The sequence below is a fragment of the Asterias amurensis genome, chromosome 2 (assembly GCF_032118995.1).
Source record: "Asterias amurensis chromosome 2, ASM3211899v1".
In the NCBI taxonomy this organism is placed as follows: Eukaryota; Metazoa; Echinodermata; class Asteroidea; order Forcipulatida; family Asteriidae; genus Asterias; species Asterias amurensis.
In genome coordinates, this window is record NC_092649.1 from 24,994,799 (window position 1) to 25,017,879 (window position 23,081).

The 23,081-nt window shown below is 38.5% G+C and overlaps 2 protein-coding genes across 2 annotated transcripts in view; one reads left to right on the forward strand and one right to left on the reverse strand.

The window, feature by feature from the left end:
- Positions 1-23,081, forward strand: part of LOC139954565 (GATOR1 complex protein NPRL2-like) — a 62,577-nt gene that overhangs the window by 26,343 nt on the left and 13,153 nt on the right. The window lies entirely within an intron of this gene.
- Positions 16,778-23,081, reverse strand: part of LOC139954564 (extracellular calcium-sensing receptor-like) — a 72,835-nt gene continuing 66,531 nt past the window's right edge. The window contains exons 3-4 of the mRNA XM_071954427.1: positions 18,789-18,912; positions 16,778-17,790 (exon numbers count right to left, since the gene is read on the reverse strand). Coding sequence (XP_071810528.1) covers positions 16,778-17,790; positions 18,789-18,912 — 1,137 coding nt within the window. The remainder of the gene's footprint in view (positions 17,791-18,788; positions 18,913-23,081) is intronic.

Genomic DNA, 23,081 nt, shown 5'->3' on the forward strand with positions numbered 1-23,081 from the left:
ATGTCCGATTGAGCCTAAATTTCCACAGGATTGTTATTTTATATATAAGTTGTGATACACGAAGTGTGGGACTTGGACAATACTGTTTACCAAAAGTGTATAGTGGCTTTAAAGGATTTGAAACTTTGCATGGTGGAAATATAACAAGAGAGGTTTGTGGTATCACCATGTGAATATCTCTTTTTTTTTCTTCTTTTTCTGAAAAGAACCGGTGGTAATGACTCAACGTTTCAATCAGACACGTCAGATGTGCTCCGATCATGCATTCCCGATCTCGTGAAGACGATCAGAGCATACTGGTTGAAACAATCTGTCAATTTGAGCTCGATCGGTCGTCGGAGTTGCGAGATAAATATGAAAGAAAAAAACACCCTTGTCACACAAAGTTGTGTGCTTTCAGATGCTTGATTTCGAGACCTCAAATTCTAAACGTGAGGTCTTGAAATCAAATTCGTGGAAAATTACTTCTTTCTCGAAAACTACGTCACTTCAGAGGGAGCCGTTTCTTACAATGTTTTATTCACTACCAACCTCTCCCCCATCACTTGTTACCAAGTGAGGTTTTTTGCTAATAATTATTTTGAGTAATTACCAATAGTGTCCACTGCCTTTAAAAAGAGCAAACCTCTTTCACTTTAATGTGAAAAGCTCATATTCATTTTAAATCCCATGATATGAAGTAGACAGGTACATTATCAGTGCCGGAAATTGGAAACACATTGTTCACAACTGAAAGTATTAAATTCCTTCAAATTATTCAAAACTTAAACCTGGGATTGACTCTGTGCAGGGAGAGTCATGTTGGTAGGGTAAGAATAGAAATGCTTTGAATTTAAATTAAGTTTTAAAGCAGGAATTTGATTCACCTTAAAGAAAAAGTCAATGCTGTAATGTTGTGTTTAATGTTTTAGCGGTATTTGTTTATGGAATAAAAAAACCATGTGTAAACATGTATCATGTAGACAGTTGACATGTTAGACAGTTGACATGTTAGACTGCAGGACTTGCAACCACAAGATTATGGGTTCAAATCATACCAAAGCCGTGTTCGCACTGGATTAATATTTTGGGTAACTTAACCATGACGCTGGGTAACATTCCGACGGGTTAACTTACCGAGACCGTGGGTAAACTAACCGAGCTGGCCCCCTAGGTAACATTGAATAGTTTGATAATCACAAAAATCTTATTCTTCCATGACAAAACATGTCAGCTTCTTCGGGTCACGGACGGATGGGAGATTTAACCGAGTCGTTGGTCCGCATTGGACTTTTTCTGGCTCAGTTAAACTGACCTGGTCAATCTTCCTGGGCACCATTGGCTCAGTTAAACTACCCATTCGGGTCAGGTAAGTTACCTGGGAGGAAAACTTCCTGGGCTGTTTGCATTGGACTTAAAATGGGTAAGTTACCCATTGGCTCGGTTAGTTTACCCAAATTAAGTCCAATGCGAACAGGGCTTTAGCTAGCCGCTGATTTCACAATTACTAGAACAATTATTTTCTTCTGTTAGGCCCTATATACTCATTCACAATTTCTTGATTTGTGCGATAATAATCATCTGTAAACCAATTTTTGTATGAGAGAGATTGGCTGTTGCTACATGTAGCTCGCGGTGTCCATATCCTCTTGTGGGAGTTTGGCAAGTTCCCTTGACGGGAAGATCATCTAAACAAACAAACGGAACACTTTCACAATTTCAGGAGATTGAATTGAAATGTGCGATACATCTATAGGCATATGGTCTGTGGAATGTGATGTATAAATCAAGTATGTTTTCATCAGTGAACCTGTCCTAGTACTCCTAATTGGATCCTCTTGATGTTTTTACTCATCTGAAATACCGCTCTGGCAGTGGACACTATTGGTAATTACTCAAAATAGTTATTAGCATAAAACCTTTCTTGGTGAAGAGTAATGGGGAGAGGTTGATGGTTTACATGTAAAACATTGTGAGAAACGGCTCCCTCTGAAGTGACGTTCGAGAAAGAAGTAATTTTCCACGAATTTGATTTCGAGACCTCAGATTTAGAATTTGCGGTCTCGAAATAAACCATCTGAAAGCACACAACTTAGTGTGACAAGGGTGTTTTTTCTTTCATTATTATCTTGCAAATTCGGCGACCAATTGAGCTCAAATTTTCACAGGTTTGTTATTTTATGCATATGTTGAGATACACCAAGTGAGAAGACTGGTCTTTGACAATTACCAGTAGTGTCCAGTGTCTTTAAAGCGGTGTAGTATTTGCATGTTATGGATACAAACTGAAAGCACACATAAGTGCAAAAAAAGGTAGTGAGAAACAATTGTTATATACATGTACAGCTTCTTCTATGGGGCACAATTCCAAAACAATGTTGTACAAAACTATAACAAAAAAAGAACACTACATTAATGTAATCAATTATTTTAAAAAAGAAGATGCATATTGCCTCGTACCCTTTTCTTGAATACTGCCTGCTGTTTTGACAATATTTCCACATGATTGTGAAAGTATTGAATATGATAAAATGAAGCAAATAAGCCAGGCTAAAAACAATCACAATGTTGTAGCACTCTCGTTGACTTTATTATTTTGACATCTTCAAGAATTAAATCGGAATAATTAAAATTTGTTTCTGATCATTACATTTTACAAACACCATATATTTACATATATAGGCAAACAGCAAATATTTATTAGACAATTATTATTTAATTATTTTACCATCCTTTCAATTGCACTCAATATTATAAACAAGTTCTCGTCAAGTTCTATTGGGGGGGGGGGGGTTAAACAAATATGGCAAACATTTTAACAGTTTGGTTTTTAAAATACTTATGTAAATAACTTCATAAATGTATTAAACTCGGTTTTCAGTATGAACTCTGTCCCCCTGATGAGAGAACAGTTCATTGACAACTGACTTGCTACCCTGGTTGATTAGAGCCATTGGACCCTTTCGGTACAGAAAAAAAAGAAAAAGTTCACAGATTTACAAATAACTTACAGGGTTTACAGAAGGTAGTGGTGAAATACTTCTCTTGAAATGTTATTCCATGAAATGCTTTACTTTTTGAGAAAACAGTAAAACAATATCAATTCTCGTTAACGAGAATTACGGATTTATTTTAAACACATGTCATGACATGGCGAAACGCGCGGATACAAGGGTTGGTTTTCCCGTTAATTTCTCCCGACGCCGATGACCGATTAAGCCCAAATTTTCACAGGTTTGTTATTTGATGTAGAAGTTGTGATACACGAAGTGTGGGCCTTGGACAATACTGTTTACCTAAAAAAGGTCCAATGGCTTTAAGACAAAATAACTAAATGTAAATAAACTGCCTTTGTATCTGATAGTACAACCTTGCAAGGATTTGTATGAACATACATTTTTTTATTAGACGGAGCAAGCATGATATAATAATGGTAATGTACGACAAGATTCTAATAAGTAAATACAGCGCAGAGCAAGCGAAAAACAGCACCTTTAATTAAAGGCACATGGACACTATGGGTTATTACTCAAAATAGTTGTGAGCATACAAACTTACTTGGTAACGAGCAATGGAGAGCTGTTGATTGTATAAAAACATTGTGAAATCGGCTTGTGAAACGGCTTGTGAAAACATTGTAAACAGTTATGAACTATTGATGAATGTTCAAGAACTGTTATTAATGTAGTTTTTTAAAAAGAGGTCATTTCTCACTCAAATATATTTAAATACTTCAGGCCTGAATCCTTAATCAGGCGTCTGAAAGCGCACAAATTTGTGCAAAAAAGGCATTTTGATTTCATTATTCTCGTACAACTTTGATGACCAATTGAGTCCAAATTTTCACAGATTTGTTATTTTATGCATATGTTGGGATAAACAAAGTGAGAGTTCTGGTCTTTGACAATTATCAAAGGTGTGCTTTTAAACACTTATAGTAACTGTTTGCTGTTCATTACTTGTTTGCTCGTCAAACATCTGAGTGTTTTTTTTTGTATATTTATTTATAGTTGCTTTCCCTACTTCCTTTCCGTTGACTTATTTCGATTTTACTCTGCCACAATTGATGATTAGTGGCATCTCTTGAGTTCAATTAGATACACTTCATTATAGCGTGCTGCAGAGTTCTATTTTAGATTGTACAGTATGCGCGTTGCGTAACTTACGCTCATGACATGAGGAAGAATGGTCTCACAGCATACGTGGGTCTTTATTTTAAGGGGAGGTATTGTGTTTGCTTATAACTCTTAAAATTAATGGCATTAAAACATTGGTGTAAGAAGCCTACGGCAGCTTTCGATAATAGGCTAATGCATTAATGCACTCCGAGAAACGTATGCAAGATTGCTTATTTCTATACTGGGGATTATTTTTCCTGCGTGGACATATTCGCTGCGGACTTTTGGCAATATCTTAAAAAAACGTCTACCTTTTGAAGTGAAACTTTTTATGTAGTACTACAGTATACATCTACATTACTTTTATATACGATTAAAACAACCGACTGGTTAAACAAAATGAAAAATATACTTTTTCTTTAAAAAAGAAGTGTCTAAACTATGTGAGATGGAATTCCACCATTTTGTTTACGAGACCTGGTTTAGGTTCAATATTTCCCCAATCCATTTTCGTATTTGCACAGCTCTTGTAATTCTTTCTCACAACACAGGCTGGAATCAAGTTCAGATCAAGTTCCAACCCTGTTTATTATTTGTGGATTTATGTCATCGCCGTATTATGACAATCTAACCGTACACTGTACTATTTTAATTTACACTACATCGTCTTCTTTCATGGAATCAGTTTATGTTTAGTCTAGCGGCCAAAGGAGAAAGCACTCTGTGGAGATACCTTATACCAGAGGGTAGAAGGATGTTGGGAAATTCTTCTCTCGTTGTATCTTGTGTGGTCTGTGATCTACAATGCTATATATAGGCTTCAGTATTCAGGCTTCCTGTGTTGTTAAATCACATTGGTTGCAAGACCTTAGGGATTGTCATGGATGAGATTGTTCCGACTTTTGGCTGAATTCAGACTTTTTATGTCGGCCTGGTGAAGAAAATCAGACAATATTTGTTATAAATAAATAAATCCTGCTCATCGGTCTACTTCTCTAGTGCTTTGGATACTGTTTCCAAAAGCTCATTGGAATCTATAACCCCAGGGGTTACCAACATGTAGAAATGCCATCAGTTCAATATGCCTTTGAATTTGTATCCAAGTTTCAGACTTTTTCGTTAGTACCGGCTCTCGCCCCTGGATTGTGGATAGCTCTTTGCATCTGTATCTGTATCTGTATCTGTTCTGTACTGCACACAAACTCCACTATCGGGATATCAATGGTGCAGGTGCGTGGTGGCTAGTAGTGGACTAGTAGTGGGCCCCCCGAATAGAGGTAGACATATCACGTCATTTAATCTACTCTTGAATGTGTCTAAAGTAGGGAATTGGCGAACGTTTATTGGGAGAAGGTTCCATTCGGTCATGGTTCTTGGTAAGAATGAGAATTTATAAAAGTCTTTCTTTGTTGTGGGGTGAAGAAATGAGGTTTCCAATGGTATCTTCATGTCAGTGGTCTACAAAGACGGGCACTTAATTTTGTATATTTTATTCTCATTAAACAGTCTTTTCAAAAGCCTAGGTTAGCCCTTGCTTATGAAGGCTAAGCCTATGTAAGTTTGTGTGCTTGGTAAGCTTGTTTCACCTTTTCCATTTGTTCAACTATCGCGACTGTTGTCTACTATTTGGGGCTTTCTTGTTGTGAAATAATTTGTGACTTTTCCAGGATGATGTTACAGAGATCAACATGATTTCTCCATTGATGTACTTTAAAAGTTCGCTGCTCTGTAGTGCTTTTATATTTTCTTGATTTGTTTCCTTCATGATAATTATGTTGGTTTTCCTGCACAAATTAAATGACGGCGATAACTGAGATAATTGCAATTGATGTCGGAGCTCAGAGAGCTCATGCAAACAGAGAAATATGGACAATTTTATTTTCAAAGTATCTTTTGACTCTGGTTAAAAAGAAACGTTGTCTTTCCCGTCTCAGAACAAAATTTCAAACCAAACATGCCTCAATCATTTCACTCGCCAGTTCACCGCACAATACTCTCACCAATACAATCTTTCCAATCATCTAATTTGCACCGACGTGTTAATTTATCACAATCCCTCTCTCCTTGTAAAAGTCATTCCTCATCTTCTCCCTTATATACTACATCATTATCAAGTTAGTCAATTTCCGAATCATTCTGCTCAACTAGAGCGTTGACATTGATGACTTTACCAGGAGCTGATGAGTGTCCATTGCAAAATTATGTTTGAAACCTAATACCCCCATCACACCGAACTCATTCTTACTACGCTCTGAACAAAAATGTAGTCGAACGGGCGTGTGAACGTGTGCTTTCAACAGTCTGTTAATGATCTTTATGGAAGGGCTTGGAAGGGTTTAATCGGGAATGGTGTGCTAGAACTTGGTGCCCTCCTAAGACCCCTTGCATATGACGTCACAAGCTCAAACATTGCCCTCACTGAGGTCAATATAGACCTATCATTGACTAAGAGTTGTGTGGTGACGCACATGCACACATTACAAGCCTGCAACTACCTCATTTTGTCCCTCTTTTAACAGCTCCCAGTGGTTTTGTACACGTTTTCCATCTGTGGACCTTTCCCAAACAATGGACTCTTTTGTCCGCTTTTGTTATAGGTCCCCGGTTTGAATGTGTAAACCAACTCATGAACACTTAATGTGTTTTAATATTGAACATGATCAACCCCGTCCACATAAGACTAGAGCTGCCCAAAGAAGCTTCAGTGCATAAGTAGGTCCAGACGAGACATTGCAATGCATAGACGGTGTGGAGTAGGTGTTTTATAACAACTCTCATCATCATTCTATCTACGTGCAAACACCCTTGTCGATCATTTTCACCACTGTCCTAGTGTTTTTCTCTCTTACACATTAAGCGTGTCACGCCTTCCTGCTCGCAACCACACTCGTAGCACACGACTTTGCACACCATCATGTGAGTGTTCCAAAAGACATGACTGTGGGTTTACTAAAGAGCTCAACCGCCGTGCTGCACTTTGGAACACCCTGTACTTTGCTCTCATCCACCAACCAATTTGTTCAAGATGAATCTGTTCAAAGTTTAAGAGGAATTTGAACGGATATTTGCTCTCGCCTTAAATTGTCCCTATATCTTCCCTTAGGTTGGGCAGTTTCTCATTTCCTTTCTTTTTCCCGAAAATGGAAAAAGAAAAGGGGGAAATAGAAAAATGGCGTCCTCCAATGACCTCCAATGACCTCAAGCTCAAACAGGTCAATGCAGACCCATCTTCAATGGCTGAGAGTTGTACTAATAGAGATCAGTGGGTGTGGCGCACAAGTGTGTGTACGTATCCATGGTTTTATGTCTATTTTATTCTTCCACTACGTCATCATTGTTGCTATAGTAACAGCACTGGAATCTCTTTAAGAACAAAACTGTTTTAACAAGTACATTAGCCCTTAATCTGAAACCTACATCCATATTCAACATCGTCCTAAGTATTCCATTGTAATCACTTGCATAACTATCACTGCAGACTGCAAGTCTCCGGCTGAGGGCATTCGAATGTTTAAAGGAACACGTTGCCTTGGATCGGACGAGTTGGTCAAAACAAAAGCGTTTGTAACCGTTTTTTATAAAATGCATATGATTGGAAAGATGTTTTAAAAGTAGAATACAATGATCCACACAAGTTTGCCTCGAAATTGCGTGGTTTTCCTTCTACTGTGCGAACTAACATGGTCGGCCATTTATGGAAGTCAAAATGTTGACCCCCATAAATGGCCGACGTGTTAGTCGACGAGGTAAAAGGAAAACCACGCAATTTCGAGGCATGTTTGTGTGGATCATTGTATTCTACTTTTACAACATCTTTCTACCCATATGCATTTTATAAAAAAACGGTTACAAACGCTTTTCAAAGACCAACTCGACCGATCCAAGGCAACGTGTTCCTTTAAATGCTCGATTTATTTCCCTTCATAATCATAGCAATGTGCACACACAATCCCAAAGTTCCCCCCCCCCCCACACCAAAGAAAAAAAATTCCCAAAGCGCGCAAAACTCCCACACGGTCAATTACTCTTCATACATCACTACTTCAATCGTAATCCTTTCCAAAACATTGCCCCTGGTTCAAATCTTCTTTCAAAGCTATCGCAATGATGATTGTCTTCACGGTCACAGCTATACATCTTTTCTCTTATCCACAGCAAACCACATCACTGAACACCAGGGTTGTAGCTAGACCAATTTGAGTGGTGGGCAATATAAGGGCAAGGGTATCAACAAAATTATTAATTACGGGGCCAATATTGCTGAAGTGGGGCTATGTTCCCAAACTGTTTGTCTTATGGGGCCATGCAATACATGTAGGTTGAATAGCTTTTTGATTGTGTTCCTTCTCTGTGACATTTGATACTCCTCATCATTAGCTGTGTCTCAGATCAACGCAAAGAGGACAATATTTGAAATCTGTGCTGGGCAGCATAATGTTTTTTTCTCAGAGTGCTGGGCAAAAATTGTGAGTCCTGGGCAGGCCCGCCCAGCACCGCCCACCGTGGCTACAACACTGCTATAAACACATAACATAGTCATATCCACTCTTTCACTATCAAACCTTGCTCCACCATAATGTGTCATATTCATGTCATTCTCTACTTCTCTGCAATCACCTCCTCACTGTACTTCCCGCCACATTACTTAAACGACTACATTACGTAAACGACGACTACCACAATACTCATCACTGTTTTACAACATTATTATACTTAAAGGGAAGGTATACGTTTGGTAACAACTGACTTGGTAACGAGCATCGGAGAGCTCTTGATAGTATAAAACATTGTGGGAAACGACTCCCTCTGAAGTTATGAAGTTTTTGAGAAAGAGGTACTTTCTCACTAAAATAATAAAAGACTTCTAGCTACATGTACAAGTCTGTTATTTCTATCTGAAAGCACACAAATTCGTCCAAGGGTGTTTTTTTCTGTCATCATTTTCTCGCAACTTGGATGACCGATATGAGCCCAAATTTTCACAGGCTTGTTATTTTATGCATATGATGGGATACACCAAGTGAGAAGACTGGTCTTTGACAATTACCCAAAACTGTACCTAATTCTCTTTAAAGGGAAGATACACGTTTGGTTATTGTCAGAGATCAGTGTTCTCACTTGGTGTATCCCATCATACATGTTATAACCATGAATTAACAAGCCTGTGAAAGTTTTGGCTCAATTGGTCACCGAAGTTGGGAGAAAATGAAAGGAAAAACACCCATGTTGGATAAAATTTGTGTGCTTTCAGATAGGAATAAAGACTTCTAGCTAGAAGTCTTTTATTATTTTAGTGAGAAATTACCTCTTTCTCAAACACTCGGTTACTTCAGAGGGAGTCGTTTTCCACAAGGTTTTATACTATCAACAGCCCTCAATGCTCGTTTCCTAGTCAGTTTTTCAGTTAATATTTGTTTTGAGTAATTACCAAACTATCCTCGTGGTCATGAACACATGTTTCTGTTAGTATTTCCAACATTAGTTACATGCTAAAAACTCTTGGGTCACACTGACCCTAAAACAGGTCAGGATCTGGGTCAGTTCAACAGTCCATCACATAACGACACAATTCACACCACTATCTGTAATAGTACGTTCTATACATATTATGCACCCACCTATATCATGCTCACTAAACAACCAACAATTCTTCAGAATGTATCATTAAAATTCACCATATCATAACATTGCCATCAGCTTGTACACCTCCCCTCCCTCAGTTAAACCGAAATCGCTGATGACCTCACCGTACATGTAAAAGGGGCCAGCATTTATTGAAGTTTATGTCGCATTTCTTTTAGAACCAACAAACAAGCATTATCATTTTTCTGCTTGATTAAATGTCAATTGAACTGCGGCATTACCAATTCCCCCATAATTCCGAAAACGTAGCTTTAAGCTTGCAATTGACTAATAATTTTATATCTATATTAAGCATGATACCATTGAAAGCAAATCTGGGATAAACAATACAGCAAAATGTCTACAAAACAGTGTGTATGAGCTCCCATATCCGTTGCTAACTTGTTTGCAAAATACGATGGTCGCGAATAATACGCGTCACGTGAACACACAAAGTGTTGACGTATGGGTATCTGTACGTGTATCGGTACACTTGCAAAACCTCTCTATTAACCACTCAATACAACAACAACATGCCTATTACAACCAACATACACATTACTCGCTACCAACACTACATCATTCAATACTAGTGCTGGGCGAATAGTGAAATTTTGTTATTCGGATACCGCTGGCCAACTATCCGAATTTTTCGCCGCTAGAGGGCGCTGTTTAAAAAAATAAAATAAATAATTATTTTTAAAAATATTTTTTTTTTGCCGCTAGAGGGCGCTGTTCGTTTGTGAATGAGATCTTTTGGGCGGATTGATATTAGTTTTAGACAGTGTCTATCGGTTCATTCATAAAAATGACCGGATCTAATTTAAAGATGGCGATTTGCTTTTTCTTTTGATCGTGATTGACTCTACGTGAAGGAAAACTTTTGTAATCTTTGAACAAATTACGTCAGAAATGTCATTGTTTTAACTCTTCACGGAGGTGAGCATAGTTAAATACTTAATATATGCTGTTTTATGCTGTCTTAATAGAAGTTTCATAAGGATTCAGACAAAACATTCATATCAGTTGTCGCCCGACGTCCGCGGATATTCGGATATTAAAGAATATCCGGTTACTCGGTTGTAATTACAGAATTATCCGGTTTGTAAATAGGTATTCGCGCCCTATGCGGATATCCGGTTAAGAAAAAAAAGGCATTCGCGGTTACGGATAGGAAAACCTATTCGCCATTAACCGGATATTCGAATTATTCGCCCAGGCCTATTCAATACTCAACACCATCACTACCTTCACATCAGACATCAATCAAACCTTATACCTCATTCTTTGTATCCACTTTGTTTTCTCTACAAACCCAAACTGTTCAATCATAGATGTTCGCTTTAATTTCAAGGTTTATGTTGGTTGCACTTTTGCACTTGTTGTTCACCCTTCGGGGCTACGCTCCCACGTGCCACTTAATATGATTACAATCGAGTGATATTGGAACTTATATGACAATAAAATATATAAAAACTTCCCCTTTAAGATGGTGCCACTAGTTCCAAATTGACTTTAATACAAAATTGATGGAACTCAAGCGTCAGTGTCACCGCTCTTTGTTGTGATGGCCCAGTTAAATACAATATTTTCCCCCAAGAGTGATAAAGAAAATCCTGTCCGTAATTAAAGGAAATCCTGACTTACAATTATCAAGTGATAATGGCATTTATGTGACAATATAATCAAAAAAACTTCCCCTTTAAGATGGTGCCAGAAGTTCTAATTTGACTTTAATACAAAATCAACGGAATTCAGGCGTCAGCGCCACCGTTGATTGCTATAGTATCCCCCCTTTGTTGTGATGGCCCAGTTGAATACAATACTTTCCCCCAAGGGTGATAAAGAAAATCATCTCCATGATTAAAGGAAATCCTGACGTACAACTATCAAGTGATAATGGCATTTATGTGACAATATAATCCAGAAAACTTCGCCTTTAAGATGGTGCCACAAGTTCCAATTTGACTTATAATACAAAATCAACGGAATTCAGGCGTCAGCGCCACCGTTGATTGCTATAGTATCCCCCCTTTGTTGTGATGGCCCAGTTGAATACAAAATATTTTCCCCCAAGTGATTAAGAAAATCATCTCCGTAATTAAAAGAAATCCTGACTTATTATTCCCAGCACATTAGTCAAACCTTGGGAGGGAACAAGGGTGTCAATCCTATCCAATGAAAAGTAATCAGCAAATTTAAAATCCATAATCTGTGTGGGGACGAGGTCGCTCGGGATAGAGAAACGAGGACCCTGGAGTGACTCTCAGCGAGAACTCTGTGTATACATTGCGCTGTGTGTCAAGCCTTGTCCAGCCTTGTGGGAAATCATGAGATTTAATGGAAAAACATCTCCATTACTTTATGGTGTACTGTACATTTTGAAAGTCAGTGTTTGGAGTTGTCACCTGCTCTCAGTCAAATGGACTTGCATCGTGTCTGGCTGTACTTTACTTTGAGAAATAAGCCCCGAATTACAAGTGCTGTGACTCTTCCCGAGTTGGATTGATGGAGAACCAATTTTCTATTCTAGATTTTTTTTGTATCACTTCAAAGCAAGAGGCATATGCCTACATATTTATATGTTGTTGTACAGGCCTACTTTTGCAATTGCTGGTGGCTGGTTTGAAATCAAGGTGCCCTAATTTGTAAAAAGCATTTTGATATAGACTCTACGAAACCCATCACATGGATTGTTTAGTGCTAGCAAGCGGCATGCTTTTCTACCCACGTGAAAGAACCGTTATTATAACAGAAATGGCGATGAGCAGCCTATGAAACAATCGGCAGCTACGGCAACAGCTACGCCCGCGGCATGATCGCTGCGTCATTGTGCGATGGAATAAGGGACGTCTTAAAGACACTGGACACTATAGGTAATTGTCAAAGACCAGTCTTCTCACTTGGTGTATCTCAACATATACAGAAAATAACAAACCTGTGAAAATTTGAGCTTGATTGGTCGTCGGAGCTGCGAGATAACTATGAAAGAAAAAAACACCCTTGTCACACGACGTTGTGTGCTTTCAGATGCTTGATTTAGAGATCTCAAATTCTAAACTTGAGGTCTCAAAATCAAATTCGTGCAAAATTACTTCTTTCTCGAAAACTATGTCACTTCAGAGGGAGCTGTTTCTTACAATGTTTTATACTATCAACCTCTCCCCATTAATCATAATCAAGAAAGGTTTTATGATAACAATTATTTTGAGTAATTACCAATAGTGTCCACTGCCTTTAAGACCAGCCTTAGCAACAGTCATACCGGTAGCCACAGCTACTATATGGAGACTTCGGAACACTAGGTGGCAGCAGACTTACCAGGGAAAGCTGTTATGAGCACGGGCACATAAAACAATGGATTTGCCTGCTACCACCTTGCGTCCTAAAAATTCCCCATTGGTACATAGCCCAAGCTTTGAAGCTTTGCATATTGTACAAAGTTAGCCATAAACTATTTTATTGGAGACAATAAAGTGATATTCTCCTCCCGAAAGAAATGGCAGTTCTGATGAGAAAAACCAGAGGAGGGGTAGCACTGTCGTGATTTGCTTATTTTACAAAGTTAGCCATAAACTATTTTATTGGAGACAATAAAAAATTATGCTCCTCTCGAAAGAAATGGCAGTTATGATGATAAGAACCAGAGGAGGGGAAAGCATTGTCGTGAAGATGAACAGAACAAACCATTCAAAGCGTCAACACTTTCCTTATGCTCCTTTTTGTTTACACTGATAACTCCCAGTACTTTAGTTTTAACACAAATAAAAAAATAAAACAAACAACTAAAACATCAACTCTGGTTTTTTCAGAACCATCTCTTCTTTCTTCAAGCTTATTACGCGGCCGTCTCCATTGGTCACATACCCAAACTGACACAAGTAAACACAGCAACTTGTACCAGATCAATGTACCTTCGACCAAATAACCTGATTACTGGTAGTTGTTGTTTCAGTTCCCCTAGGTTTCTATAATTCGGTCTTCAATCATGGTGCTACATGTATATCATGGAGTATGCAATTATTGTGTTTATAACGAGCTGGCACTCTAAAAGCAATCGGCCCATACACTGATGACAGCCGATCATGCGTTAGGCAACAAGGGACCAATAGTCAATAGATCATGGGCAGTTCAGCTTTTTGACATTTAAAATCTTTTTTGGAAGTGTAGGCGTAACCTTAATTATACTAATGTTTTGGTGCCCCAAGATTGCATTGATAAACCAGTCTTCAATCATGGTGCTATACGGTAGACAATTATTGTATAACGATCTGGATAAGAGTTTAAAGGCAATCAGCCCACACATTTGTGTCATAGCCGATCATGCGTTAGGCAACAACAGACTGATTAGTCAATAAATCAGGAACACTGTGTTGCTTTTTGACATTTTTGTAGAAATGCAGGCGTTAGGTAGGGGCTGTAAGGCTACCGGCACTCTATAGCTTTCCGTTAAACTTCTGTCCAATATTTTCTGTGATATAGGGCCTATATTGTATAATTTGGTGCGTCCTTTGGATGGGATGTAAAGCCGTTGGTCCCATGTGTTGTGCAATGCATGTGAAAGAGCCCAGGGGTGGATTTCACAAAGAGTTAAGACTAGTCTTATCTCGAGTTAGGACGAGTTACCTTTTCTAACTCTTACTTAGGACTAGCTGTACATTTTTGATATCTCCTAGGATAGGACTAGTCTTAAGTTAGGACTAGTCTTAACTCTTTGTGAAATCGACCCCAGTGCACTTATTGAAAAGATAAGGGGTATGCCCTGGTGTTCCTGGTTTGATTGGCTGTCTATTGCGCCACAGCACCTTGTAAATTGTAATCAGGGTGTTCGATAGCTCCACAATACCATGCAGGAAATGATGTGCCTTGATCATGACTTAGTGACGGATATGAGCACTATTTTAAGAATCAATATTAATTAGGTGTATTTGTTAATGAAAAATGAGTAATTCACTGCAGTTTTGCTTTACATTGTCGACTCGTTATATGAGGAGACATAGTCAAAGATAATCTTAGAATAGATCCATTTTCATTTGAAATCAGAGCTAACATTCCTTGAGGTAAAGCCAATATTTGTCCATTAGTGCGGATCATACTTACCCAGATGGGACATTACTCCCGCGGCTGATGAACATGGAATGTTTCGAATCTGTTTATTTAAGTCACTTTATACTATTGTTGGAGGGAAAGACTTAGCATGAAGCCATACTAAATTATTTATAAGGTGTGTTTTGGGGAAAATTATTCCCCCCGGGATTTAGTCAAAATGAGAAGATGTAATTTTGTACACAGTTAGTTTGTAGAAGTGATTGTGCCTGATATTTGAGTTTGGAGAGAAGATAATGAGTTTAAAACACCATGAACAGATAGGAAAGATTTGGAAAGAACAATTGCACTAGGTATACATGTGTAGTGTAACATACATATCGTTTGTTTTTTACATCCACAAACATACTCTGGATTAACAGCCAATCTCAAGCCAACTTGGAACGTCTTGACATAATTATCTAAAAAGCCCTTCGCCAAAGGTGCTTGCCACATTTAGATGTAAGACCGACATCAGAGAATTGAGGACGCTTGTACCTTCAGCCAAACTTTTTTTATTGCACTTTGAGCTGCTGAAGCACAAGCACTAGCTTATCACAACAAAGTTATACCAGTTAATGTACATGTCACATGTACAATGTATAACTGGTATCCTGCTCCTTCTTGCTAAGCAGACAGTTATTAAGCACTGTTTTCTGCATGAGTAGCTCTATGAAAATGGGCTCTGGTGACGTCTCTTTACAAACTCGTTGCTTTGGCTTTTTGGTACTGAATCATGAGTAGATTTAACACATTTTTCTGACTTAAAGGATTTGGGTACTTTTTGTAACACACAACACAACGTCCACAGATTTAACATTAAACTTACACCGTTTGAAGATAGTGATAGTAGAAAGCTTTCCTGAAAATATTAGATGCTGAGGTGCTGTAGCTTTTGAGAAATGAGTAAAACAATGTCATGAAAATACGTTTTTACATGTTAAAACAATTTTTGTCTCATGATCAGTGAGGCGAAAATTATTTTCATGACCATGTTTTACTCATTTCTCAAAAACTACAGCACCTCAGCAAGTAATATTTTCAGGGAAGCTTTCTACTATCATTATCTTCAAACTGTGTAAGTTTAATGTAAATCTGTGGCCATTGTGTTTTTTGTCCTACAAAAAGTACATAGACCCTTTAAAGAGAAATGTCTAAATCAATGAAGTTGCTGGTAGCCTTGAGCAACTTTTAACTTCATAGTACTGAATAAATAGGTTTTTGTAAATTTAAATTCAAATGAAAAAATGAGTTTTTACTTGCATTGCTTCCAAAGTTAAAACCATAATATGCATTTGACCTATAAATCAGGACAGCATTTTGAATCCCAAATACGAGTAACTAATTCTACTGTAAAACCTTGACCAAAAAAGTGAAACAAAGAATTTTGCTATTTATTACACAACATGATTGACATATATGGATTGCCCATTGACTATGTAACCATATTTTAGGGCTTTCCTGGTGGGAAAGATACTACACAGGTCCTATGGCACATTTTACATTACTGTCAAAATTTGCACATCATTTCAAGAGTTATTAAAACAACAGCTTAAACAACTTTTGAGATGTGCCCCATTTCTTGTTTTCGTAAGTGCACAAAGTGTGCCTACAGGGACTGTAGTGTGGCTCTTTTTCTAAACATAATATGATGTGATTAAATGGAATATATTGGCTGATTAGTTCAACTTGATTGGTAGAGTAATTGTACAATGTTAGAAAGGTCACAGGTTAGAGTCCAGCATTAGTAATTTTGCTGCCCCCGTTTATACCTAGCATATTATATGAATTTTGCTTGATTAGAAAGCTTCATGCGCCAGCAATGAAGCTGATGCATTTAGGAAAAAAAGTGCCTATGAATTGACTAATATAATATTATAAGTGTGTAAGATATAGAGATACGCCTAAATGCTAATCTCACACTGAAAAAGGGAAAAAAACACCAGAATTTATTGAAATTTGAACAATATATACTATGAATGGTTGCCCAGATGTGGTTCGGATCCTGACAGTTTGGAGGAAAGCCGTCTTCCTTCTCCGTCCATCTGCACAACAAGAGTGTTGTTGATCTCACCCATTCGGAAACCGCATGCCTGTTCACGAATGGACTGAGTGGTATTTCTCTCCGGGGTGATAAAGATAATGTAGAACTTGGGCACAAACATAAAGCCAAGGATCATATAGTTCGTCAGCAGGACAGAGATAATCTGCATTAAAGCTTGAAGTTTCCCCGTTGTCGAGAAATACGTTGGTAGCGACACCACCCATATGACCATGTAGAACAGCATCGTCACCGTGATGTACCGCGTTTCGTGGAAATTCTCAGGTATCTTTCGGGCGCGAAAGGAAAACACAAAACACACACACGACAAGATGCCGTTGTACGTGTACATAACCACGAAGGCTAGTACGTCGCTATCACACTGGGCGTATACTTTAGAGTTTGATATATCTTGGTCTAGGAGAACTTTAGAGGGTTGTATGACAAGGTAAACAGCAACCACGGTGCCTTGAATTAGGATCATGACCAAGATCAACAACACCTGAAGTCCCGTCCTACGCAGACGAGATCTCAATGAGAATCCTCTCCACGTGGTGTCGAATACGTCCAGGATTCTCCGAGTCTTGACGACAAATATCGCGAGAACTCCTGTATTGCTTAGACTGTGCAAGGCAATCCGGAAGTTGCAGGACCAGGTGACTGGCATGCCGATGTATAGCAGGGGTTCCAGGAACGCGACCAGGAGCAGCGTCAGGAGGCAGTAGCTGATCTCACGGTTAGAGGCTCGCACGATGGCGGTGTTGTGGTGAGCGCATAGGGTGATCAGCATGATTGAAGTCGCGATCCAACCGACAACGCAGATACACAAGACGATTATGGTTACGGGCTCGTTCCATTGGAGCAGATCGGCTGTTTTTGGGTCACATGATGTGCGGTTCTCATTGGACCATGTTCCTCGTGGGCACTCAGTGCACAGCAGTTCACCTGAAAGAGATTAAACTGAGATTGTAAGAAATACAACGAGGAAACTAATGGTCATTTCACAAAAATAGTCCTTACTTTGGAATAGTTCCAGGACTCTTTATGGGTTGTTACAAATTTTGAGGTTAGTCTTAAATTTAACTTGAGATAAGACTAGTCTTAAGTCTTGGTTATAGCCAGCCCTGAATTGGTGACAAGAGAAAGATGGAGGTTGGTTAACATTTTGATGATTAATGGTAGTAAGGCAAAGTCGAGATGAAACTTAAATAAAATAAAATAAAGTTATTCAGCTTTCCAACATGACGTCGATAAATTATGCACTATGATGCTTGCATTAATAAGGATATCACATCGTGCCTCGCCTTACCCCTCTCTGACCCCCAGTTTGAATCCCACTGGGGGCACAGTCAGTCCCTACTTGACTGAAGGGGGCTTTTCCTTGGAATAATTCTCTGGGGTTTTCCTCCCACATCTAAAACTGAAATTTCTTCATCTTCTCTTCCTGTCTGGCTCTAATTAGAGCATTGAGAATAATATTCAGTCCTTGAACAGTGGCGCAGAGATAACAAAGTGAAAACAAACAGTCGGGCCTTCTCTATTAACCGTACTTGACCTGTGTTATAGCATAGCTCCCGAGTTGATCATGCTCCCAGGTACATTCATTACTGACTCTGGCAAATTCATATGATTAAAACAACGTTCAGCTCAGAATTTTGCTGGCCAGGTCATAAGTTACACCGCTATGTGAGCTCTATGCAAGCACTTGAAACCAGGTTGTGTGCTCATCAAAAGTGTGAAGTTTTCCAACAACATCAAAACAACTGGTTATTTTATCAGATATTCTTGAAAATATTGTCTCTTGAGTTGTTATTATAGGAAACAGGGGAGCTCATTTTGAACACGTGGTTCCATGGCCGAGACTAAGATCGTCATGGTAACCTATCTCGAACAATGGTTACGTGTACATCGTCAACGAGCACTTTAGAAACACCTGTCTTTACCTGTAGTATTAGTGAATGATCCTTCTGGACATGCAGTGCATTCGTAGCAGCAGACTGGGAGCCCGTCTCGGCTAACCTTCCTAGAACCGGGCGGACACGGCGACTTACATACCCCGGACGGAGGCTGTAGGATAGGAAAATAAATCAATTTAAGCATCAGAGTTGACAAAGAAGTATCTAAAAATGGAAACTGCCTATAATATTGGTCATCAAAGTTGCAAGAGAATTGTGTAAAAAGAAACACCCTTAATGCAAAAATGTGTGTGCTTTCAGATGCCTTATGTTAGTTAAGGAGAATGGACGAGAAAGTGTAGATTCGTGAATAGAATGTACGAGCCGTGAATAGAATGTTCGTTACGAATCTACACTTAAGTGTAGATTTGTATCGAAAGTGTCGATTCGTAAAAATGATCAACAATAGAGTGATGTCACAGAAAAAGTTTAAATTGCGCTAATTCACATGAGGTCATCGTAACAATTATCTGTGTTGCGCCATCCCGTGTGCTAAACATAGCGCATTTTTAGGCGGCGCTGCATTTAAGGGTGCACCCCACTAAATAAAATAAACTCACAAGTGCAAAATGCTAAATATTTAAAAAAATTAACGAAAACCACTCGGAATTCTCAAATTAAATGAGAAGTTATTTAATGACTATTTGGCCTCAATACATTCTTATATGGGAAGTCACAGGGCCAGACGAGTTATTTTCCCTCAAAATGAAAACGCCCCTACACCGTTTTAATTTCCCAGACGTCTGAGCATCAATCTTTAAAAAAATCCCCGTACACCTCTTGGCAAATAAAACCATTTATTTCAGGGCATGTTAAATAATGTCATCCAAAATGCCTCTGGTTGGAAGTCAGCAACCCCCCCCCCCCCTTCCCAAGTCACAATTGGGCAAAACTTGTGCACTACATGTATACCCCTTCCCGTGGGCTCTCAGATCTGTCTATACTAGAATATTAGTATAGGGTTGAATTTATAAATATTTAATGAGACCGACGCTTTGTTTTCTACACTTGCCATTAATTGAACGTACTAATTCTATTAGTAATATAATACATGTACACGTACTCTCAAAATTGCGTGCGTAGCAGACAGCAGCCTGTGTGACATTATAATAACATTAAAAAAAAAAAAGCATTTATATTAAAGAGCTGCTTGAATGAAAATGTCAAGTCATGAACTTTGCTTAATTCCACTTAAAATGTTTTTGATGAATAAGGAAATCGAGTCATATGATTATAAATAGGTTTCAATTGTGTAAAAAAACAATAATTTTGTATGCCCTTGTGTCCAGTCTTTTCTGCGAGATTTGCGAAAATCCCTGTTACGTAATCACTCTCAAAACGTCATAAGTAGATAAGGCCGCTAGGTTGCAGCGTGGATGTGTAACAAAGCAAACTCCCACAAATGATGTCAGCGGCATTGTCCTTTGACGCCCGCTCTCAACGGCAGAAGTGTTTTTAGTTTTTCAAAAAACCTTTAGGTAGGGGCCTGATTTTTTAATCAATAATTACGAAAAGTTCAGAAGTGTACACATATCAAAATTACATTAAAATGGTGAAGTGCATTAAAAACAAGTAAAAATACAGTTTCCGTTGAAAACCTTCCGCTCAGGTAGCTGTTTAATGAAGGTTGTGTCTTATCTCATGGGTAACTGCTTGTTATCCTGGTCTTACCTGTCTACCATACAGACATTGGGTACTTTATGGCTATTAATAAATGATTTTTGTTTAATTGCGTTTCTTGTTAAATATTCAGTGGTTTTTTTCTAGTACAAAGCTAGGGGCTTAGCATATGATGGGGCTTAGTCATATAAATTGACTAGTCATTTAAATTGTGCTCGTCCTTGGCAGAAAACTGTTGTCTAGACAAAATTTGAAATTACAATGAAACATGTGGGTATGTTTCTGTCAGTTTAGAAGGAAAAAAAAGTAGCTTTTTATGTATGAGTTCCATACTCCAAAACTCCCTGGTTTTGGCGTGGTCTGCTATCATGGGGCAAAGCCATTTTGTATCAAGTTACAGGATAATTCAAATTGCCTATATTATATAACTTGGGAATTGTTTTGAAAATTTTAAGTCATCTATTTTGTGTTTGCGAAGTATTTTGAAACTTTAGATGTATATAAAAAAAATTATAGAAGGGGTCGGGAAAACTATAGCTGAAAATAATGCTGTTAACGGGAGCATTGTGCTATTAGCCCGTACCGCAGTATTGCCTAATCACACTGTACACAATACGTGTGGTGACGGGAGACATTGTTGTTTCTTGTCACCCCCTGCCAATGGACTAGCTGAAGACAACTTTGGTATAATAGCGGCAAGGCACAAGTACCCCCCACGGACATAAAGTAACTCGAGCACTCTGAATACATTTTATTATTATTTTTCTTTCTCTTGACGCCGGTGCCATTTAATCTCCATTTCTGGACGGGATTGGGGCGGAAGCTTTGAGTAGGTCTTCACAGATCCCTGGGGGCCAGGAGTCCCTTTTCCTTATACACACATACCGCGCTCCAATCCAGATGGATTAAGATTCATCTTTCTTCTGTGTATCTTTAGATTCATCTTGTATTCTCTTCGACGTGTTTATATTTTAGCAATGAGGCCTTGTACTCACTTTATAACCTGTCTGCTCACAGGAAAAAAGACATTTGAATTCTTTGTTGTCACCGCCAAAGGAAGACATCCATAATCCTGGTGGGGAATATAACAACTTAATCTGGAAATTAATATTGATGTCCAATATGAACTTCTCAGGCTTTAACAAAAATCGTCACCGACGTTTATTTTGTATGAAAATGTGGCCCATGTTTGTATTAAGATTGTATAACCCATACATGCTGGATGAATAAGAGATGTACATGTAGCATGGTTCGATGGTTGGAACACATTGTCGGACAACCATAATGTCCGAGCAACTCTGTTCCCAGCCTCGCTACAACTTTTGCCTAATGCAGGAAGGAGGCGCGCAACCACAGGACTAATTTGAATATCACATATTATTTTGATACTTTCATATCACACTTCCAGGGGGTTACGATCGAGCAATGCATTCTCGAACGAAAAGAAAATGGCGCGGCGAGATCCAAAAGTAAAACACTCAACTCAACTCTTTTTTTCTTGTGATTGATTGAGCTTAATTTTTTTTATCAGGTTTGTTCTTTCATGTATTTGTGTTGTTGGGTGAATAATTGTGAAAACTGGTCTTTGTCAATTACCAATGTTACATAATGTTCTTGTTAAAGGCACTGGACACTATTGGTTATAACTCTAGAAAATTGTTAGTGTTAAAAATTACTTGGTAATGAGTAACGGAGAGCTGTTGATAGTATAAAACTTTGTGAGAAACGGCTCCCTCTGAAGTGACGTTGTTTTGAGAAAAGTAATTTCTCACTAAAACAATTATTTGAATTGATTTCTAAAACAATTATTTGAATTGATTTCTAGACCAAGGGTGTCTTTTCTTCCATTATTATCTCGCAACTTAGTTTTTCTGGGGTTTGTTATTTTATGCATACAGTAAGATACACCTAGTGAGAAGACTGGTTTTTGATGTTTACCAAAGGTGTCCAGTGCCTTTACAAATAAGAATACAGTATATAAGAGCAATCATGTTGTGCAACAAGATGGTTGCGTTGCATGACAGCATCCAGTTTAGATAAACTGGGTTGTTAGCGGCACATTCACGGCCCAAGCACTGAGCCCTGGGGTACTCCTGAGGCAATAGTTAGCCAAGTGGACGTTCCTGCCTCTTTGCAGGGCTACTCATCTTCAACGAACAAATTGATCAAACCCTCAGCTCTTCTTCTGATGTTGTAACGTTGACTTGAGATTATGAACTGAGATGCTGTGTGAAATTGATTCAAAAGATCGACCTTGAGGACACAGAGACCCATGCATTTACTGCCTGCAGCCATCCAGATGTAGCGGAAATCAAAGCTGTGGTAAAGGATTGATCTACAGGGAGTTTGTGTCGTTGGGAAGCTGCAGTGCCATTGTCCTTACAGTGGCAAGAAGCTGTTGCTTGACAGTATTATTCAAGGGTGTTACGTTATTGATGTCAATGATAGATCGTTAAATAGGAAGATTGGTTGCAGCTTCCTGTTGTAGACAGACGTTTGATGTACCCGCCCGTGTGCATTTCCCCACTCGGATTCAGGTTTTCTTTTTCATATGCTTCTTTGAGAATGACTTTCTTTAAAACAAGATTGCATTCCTACAAGATAAGCACATAGATGAGATCCTCGGCGTGTAATAAGAAATGAGATACTGTCATGGATGCA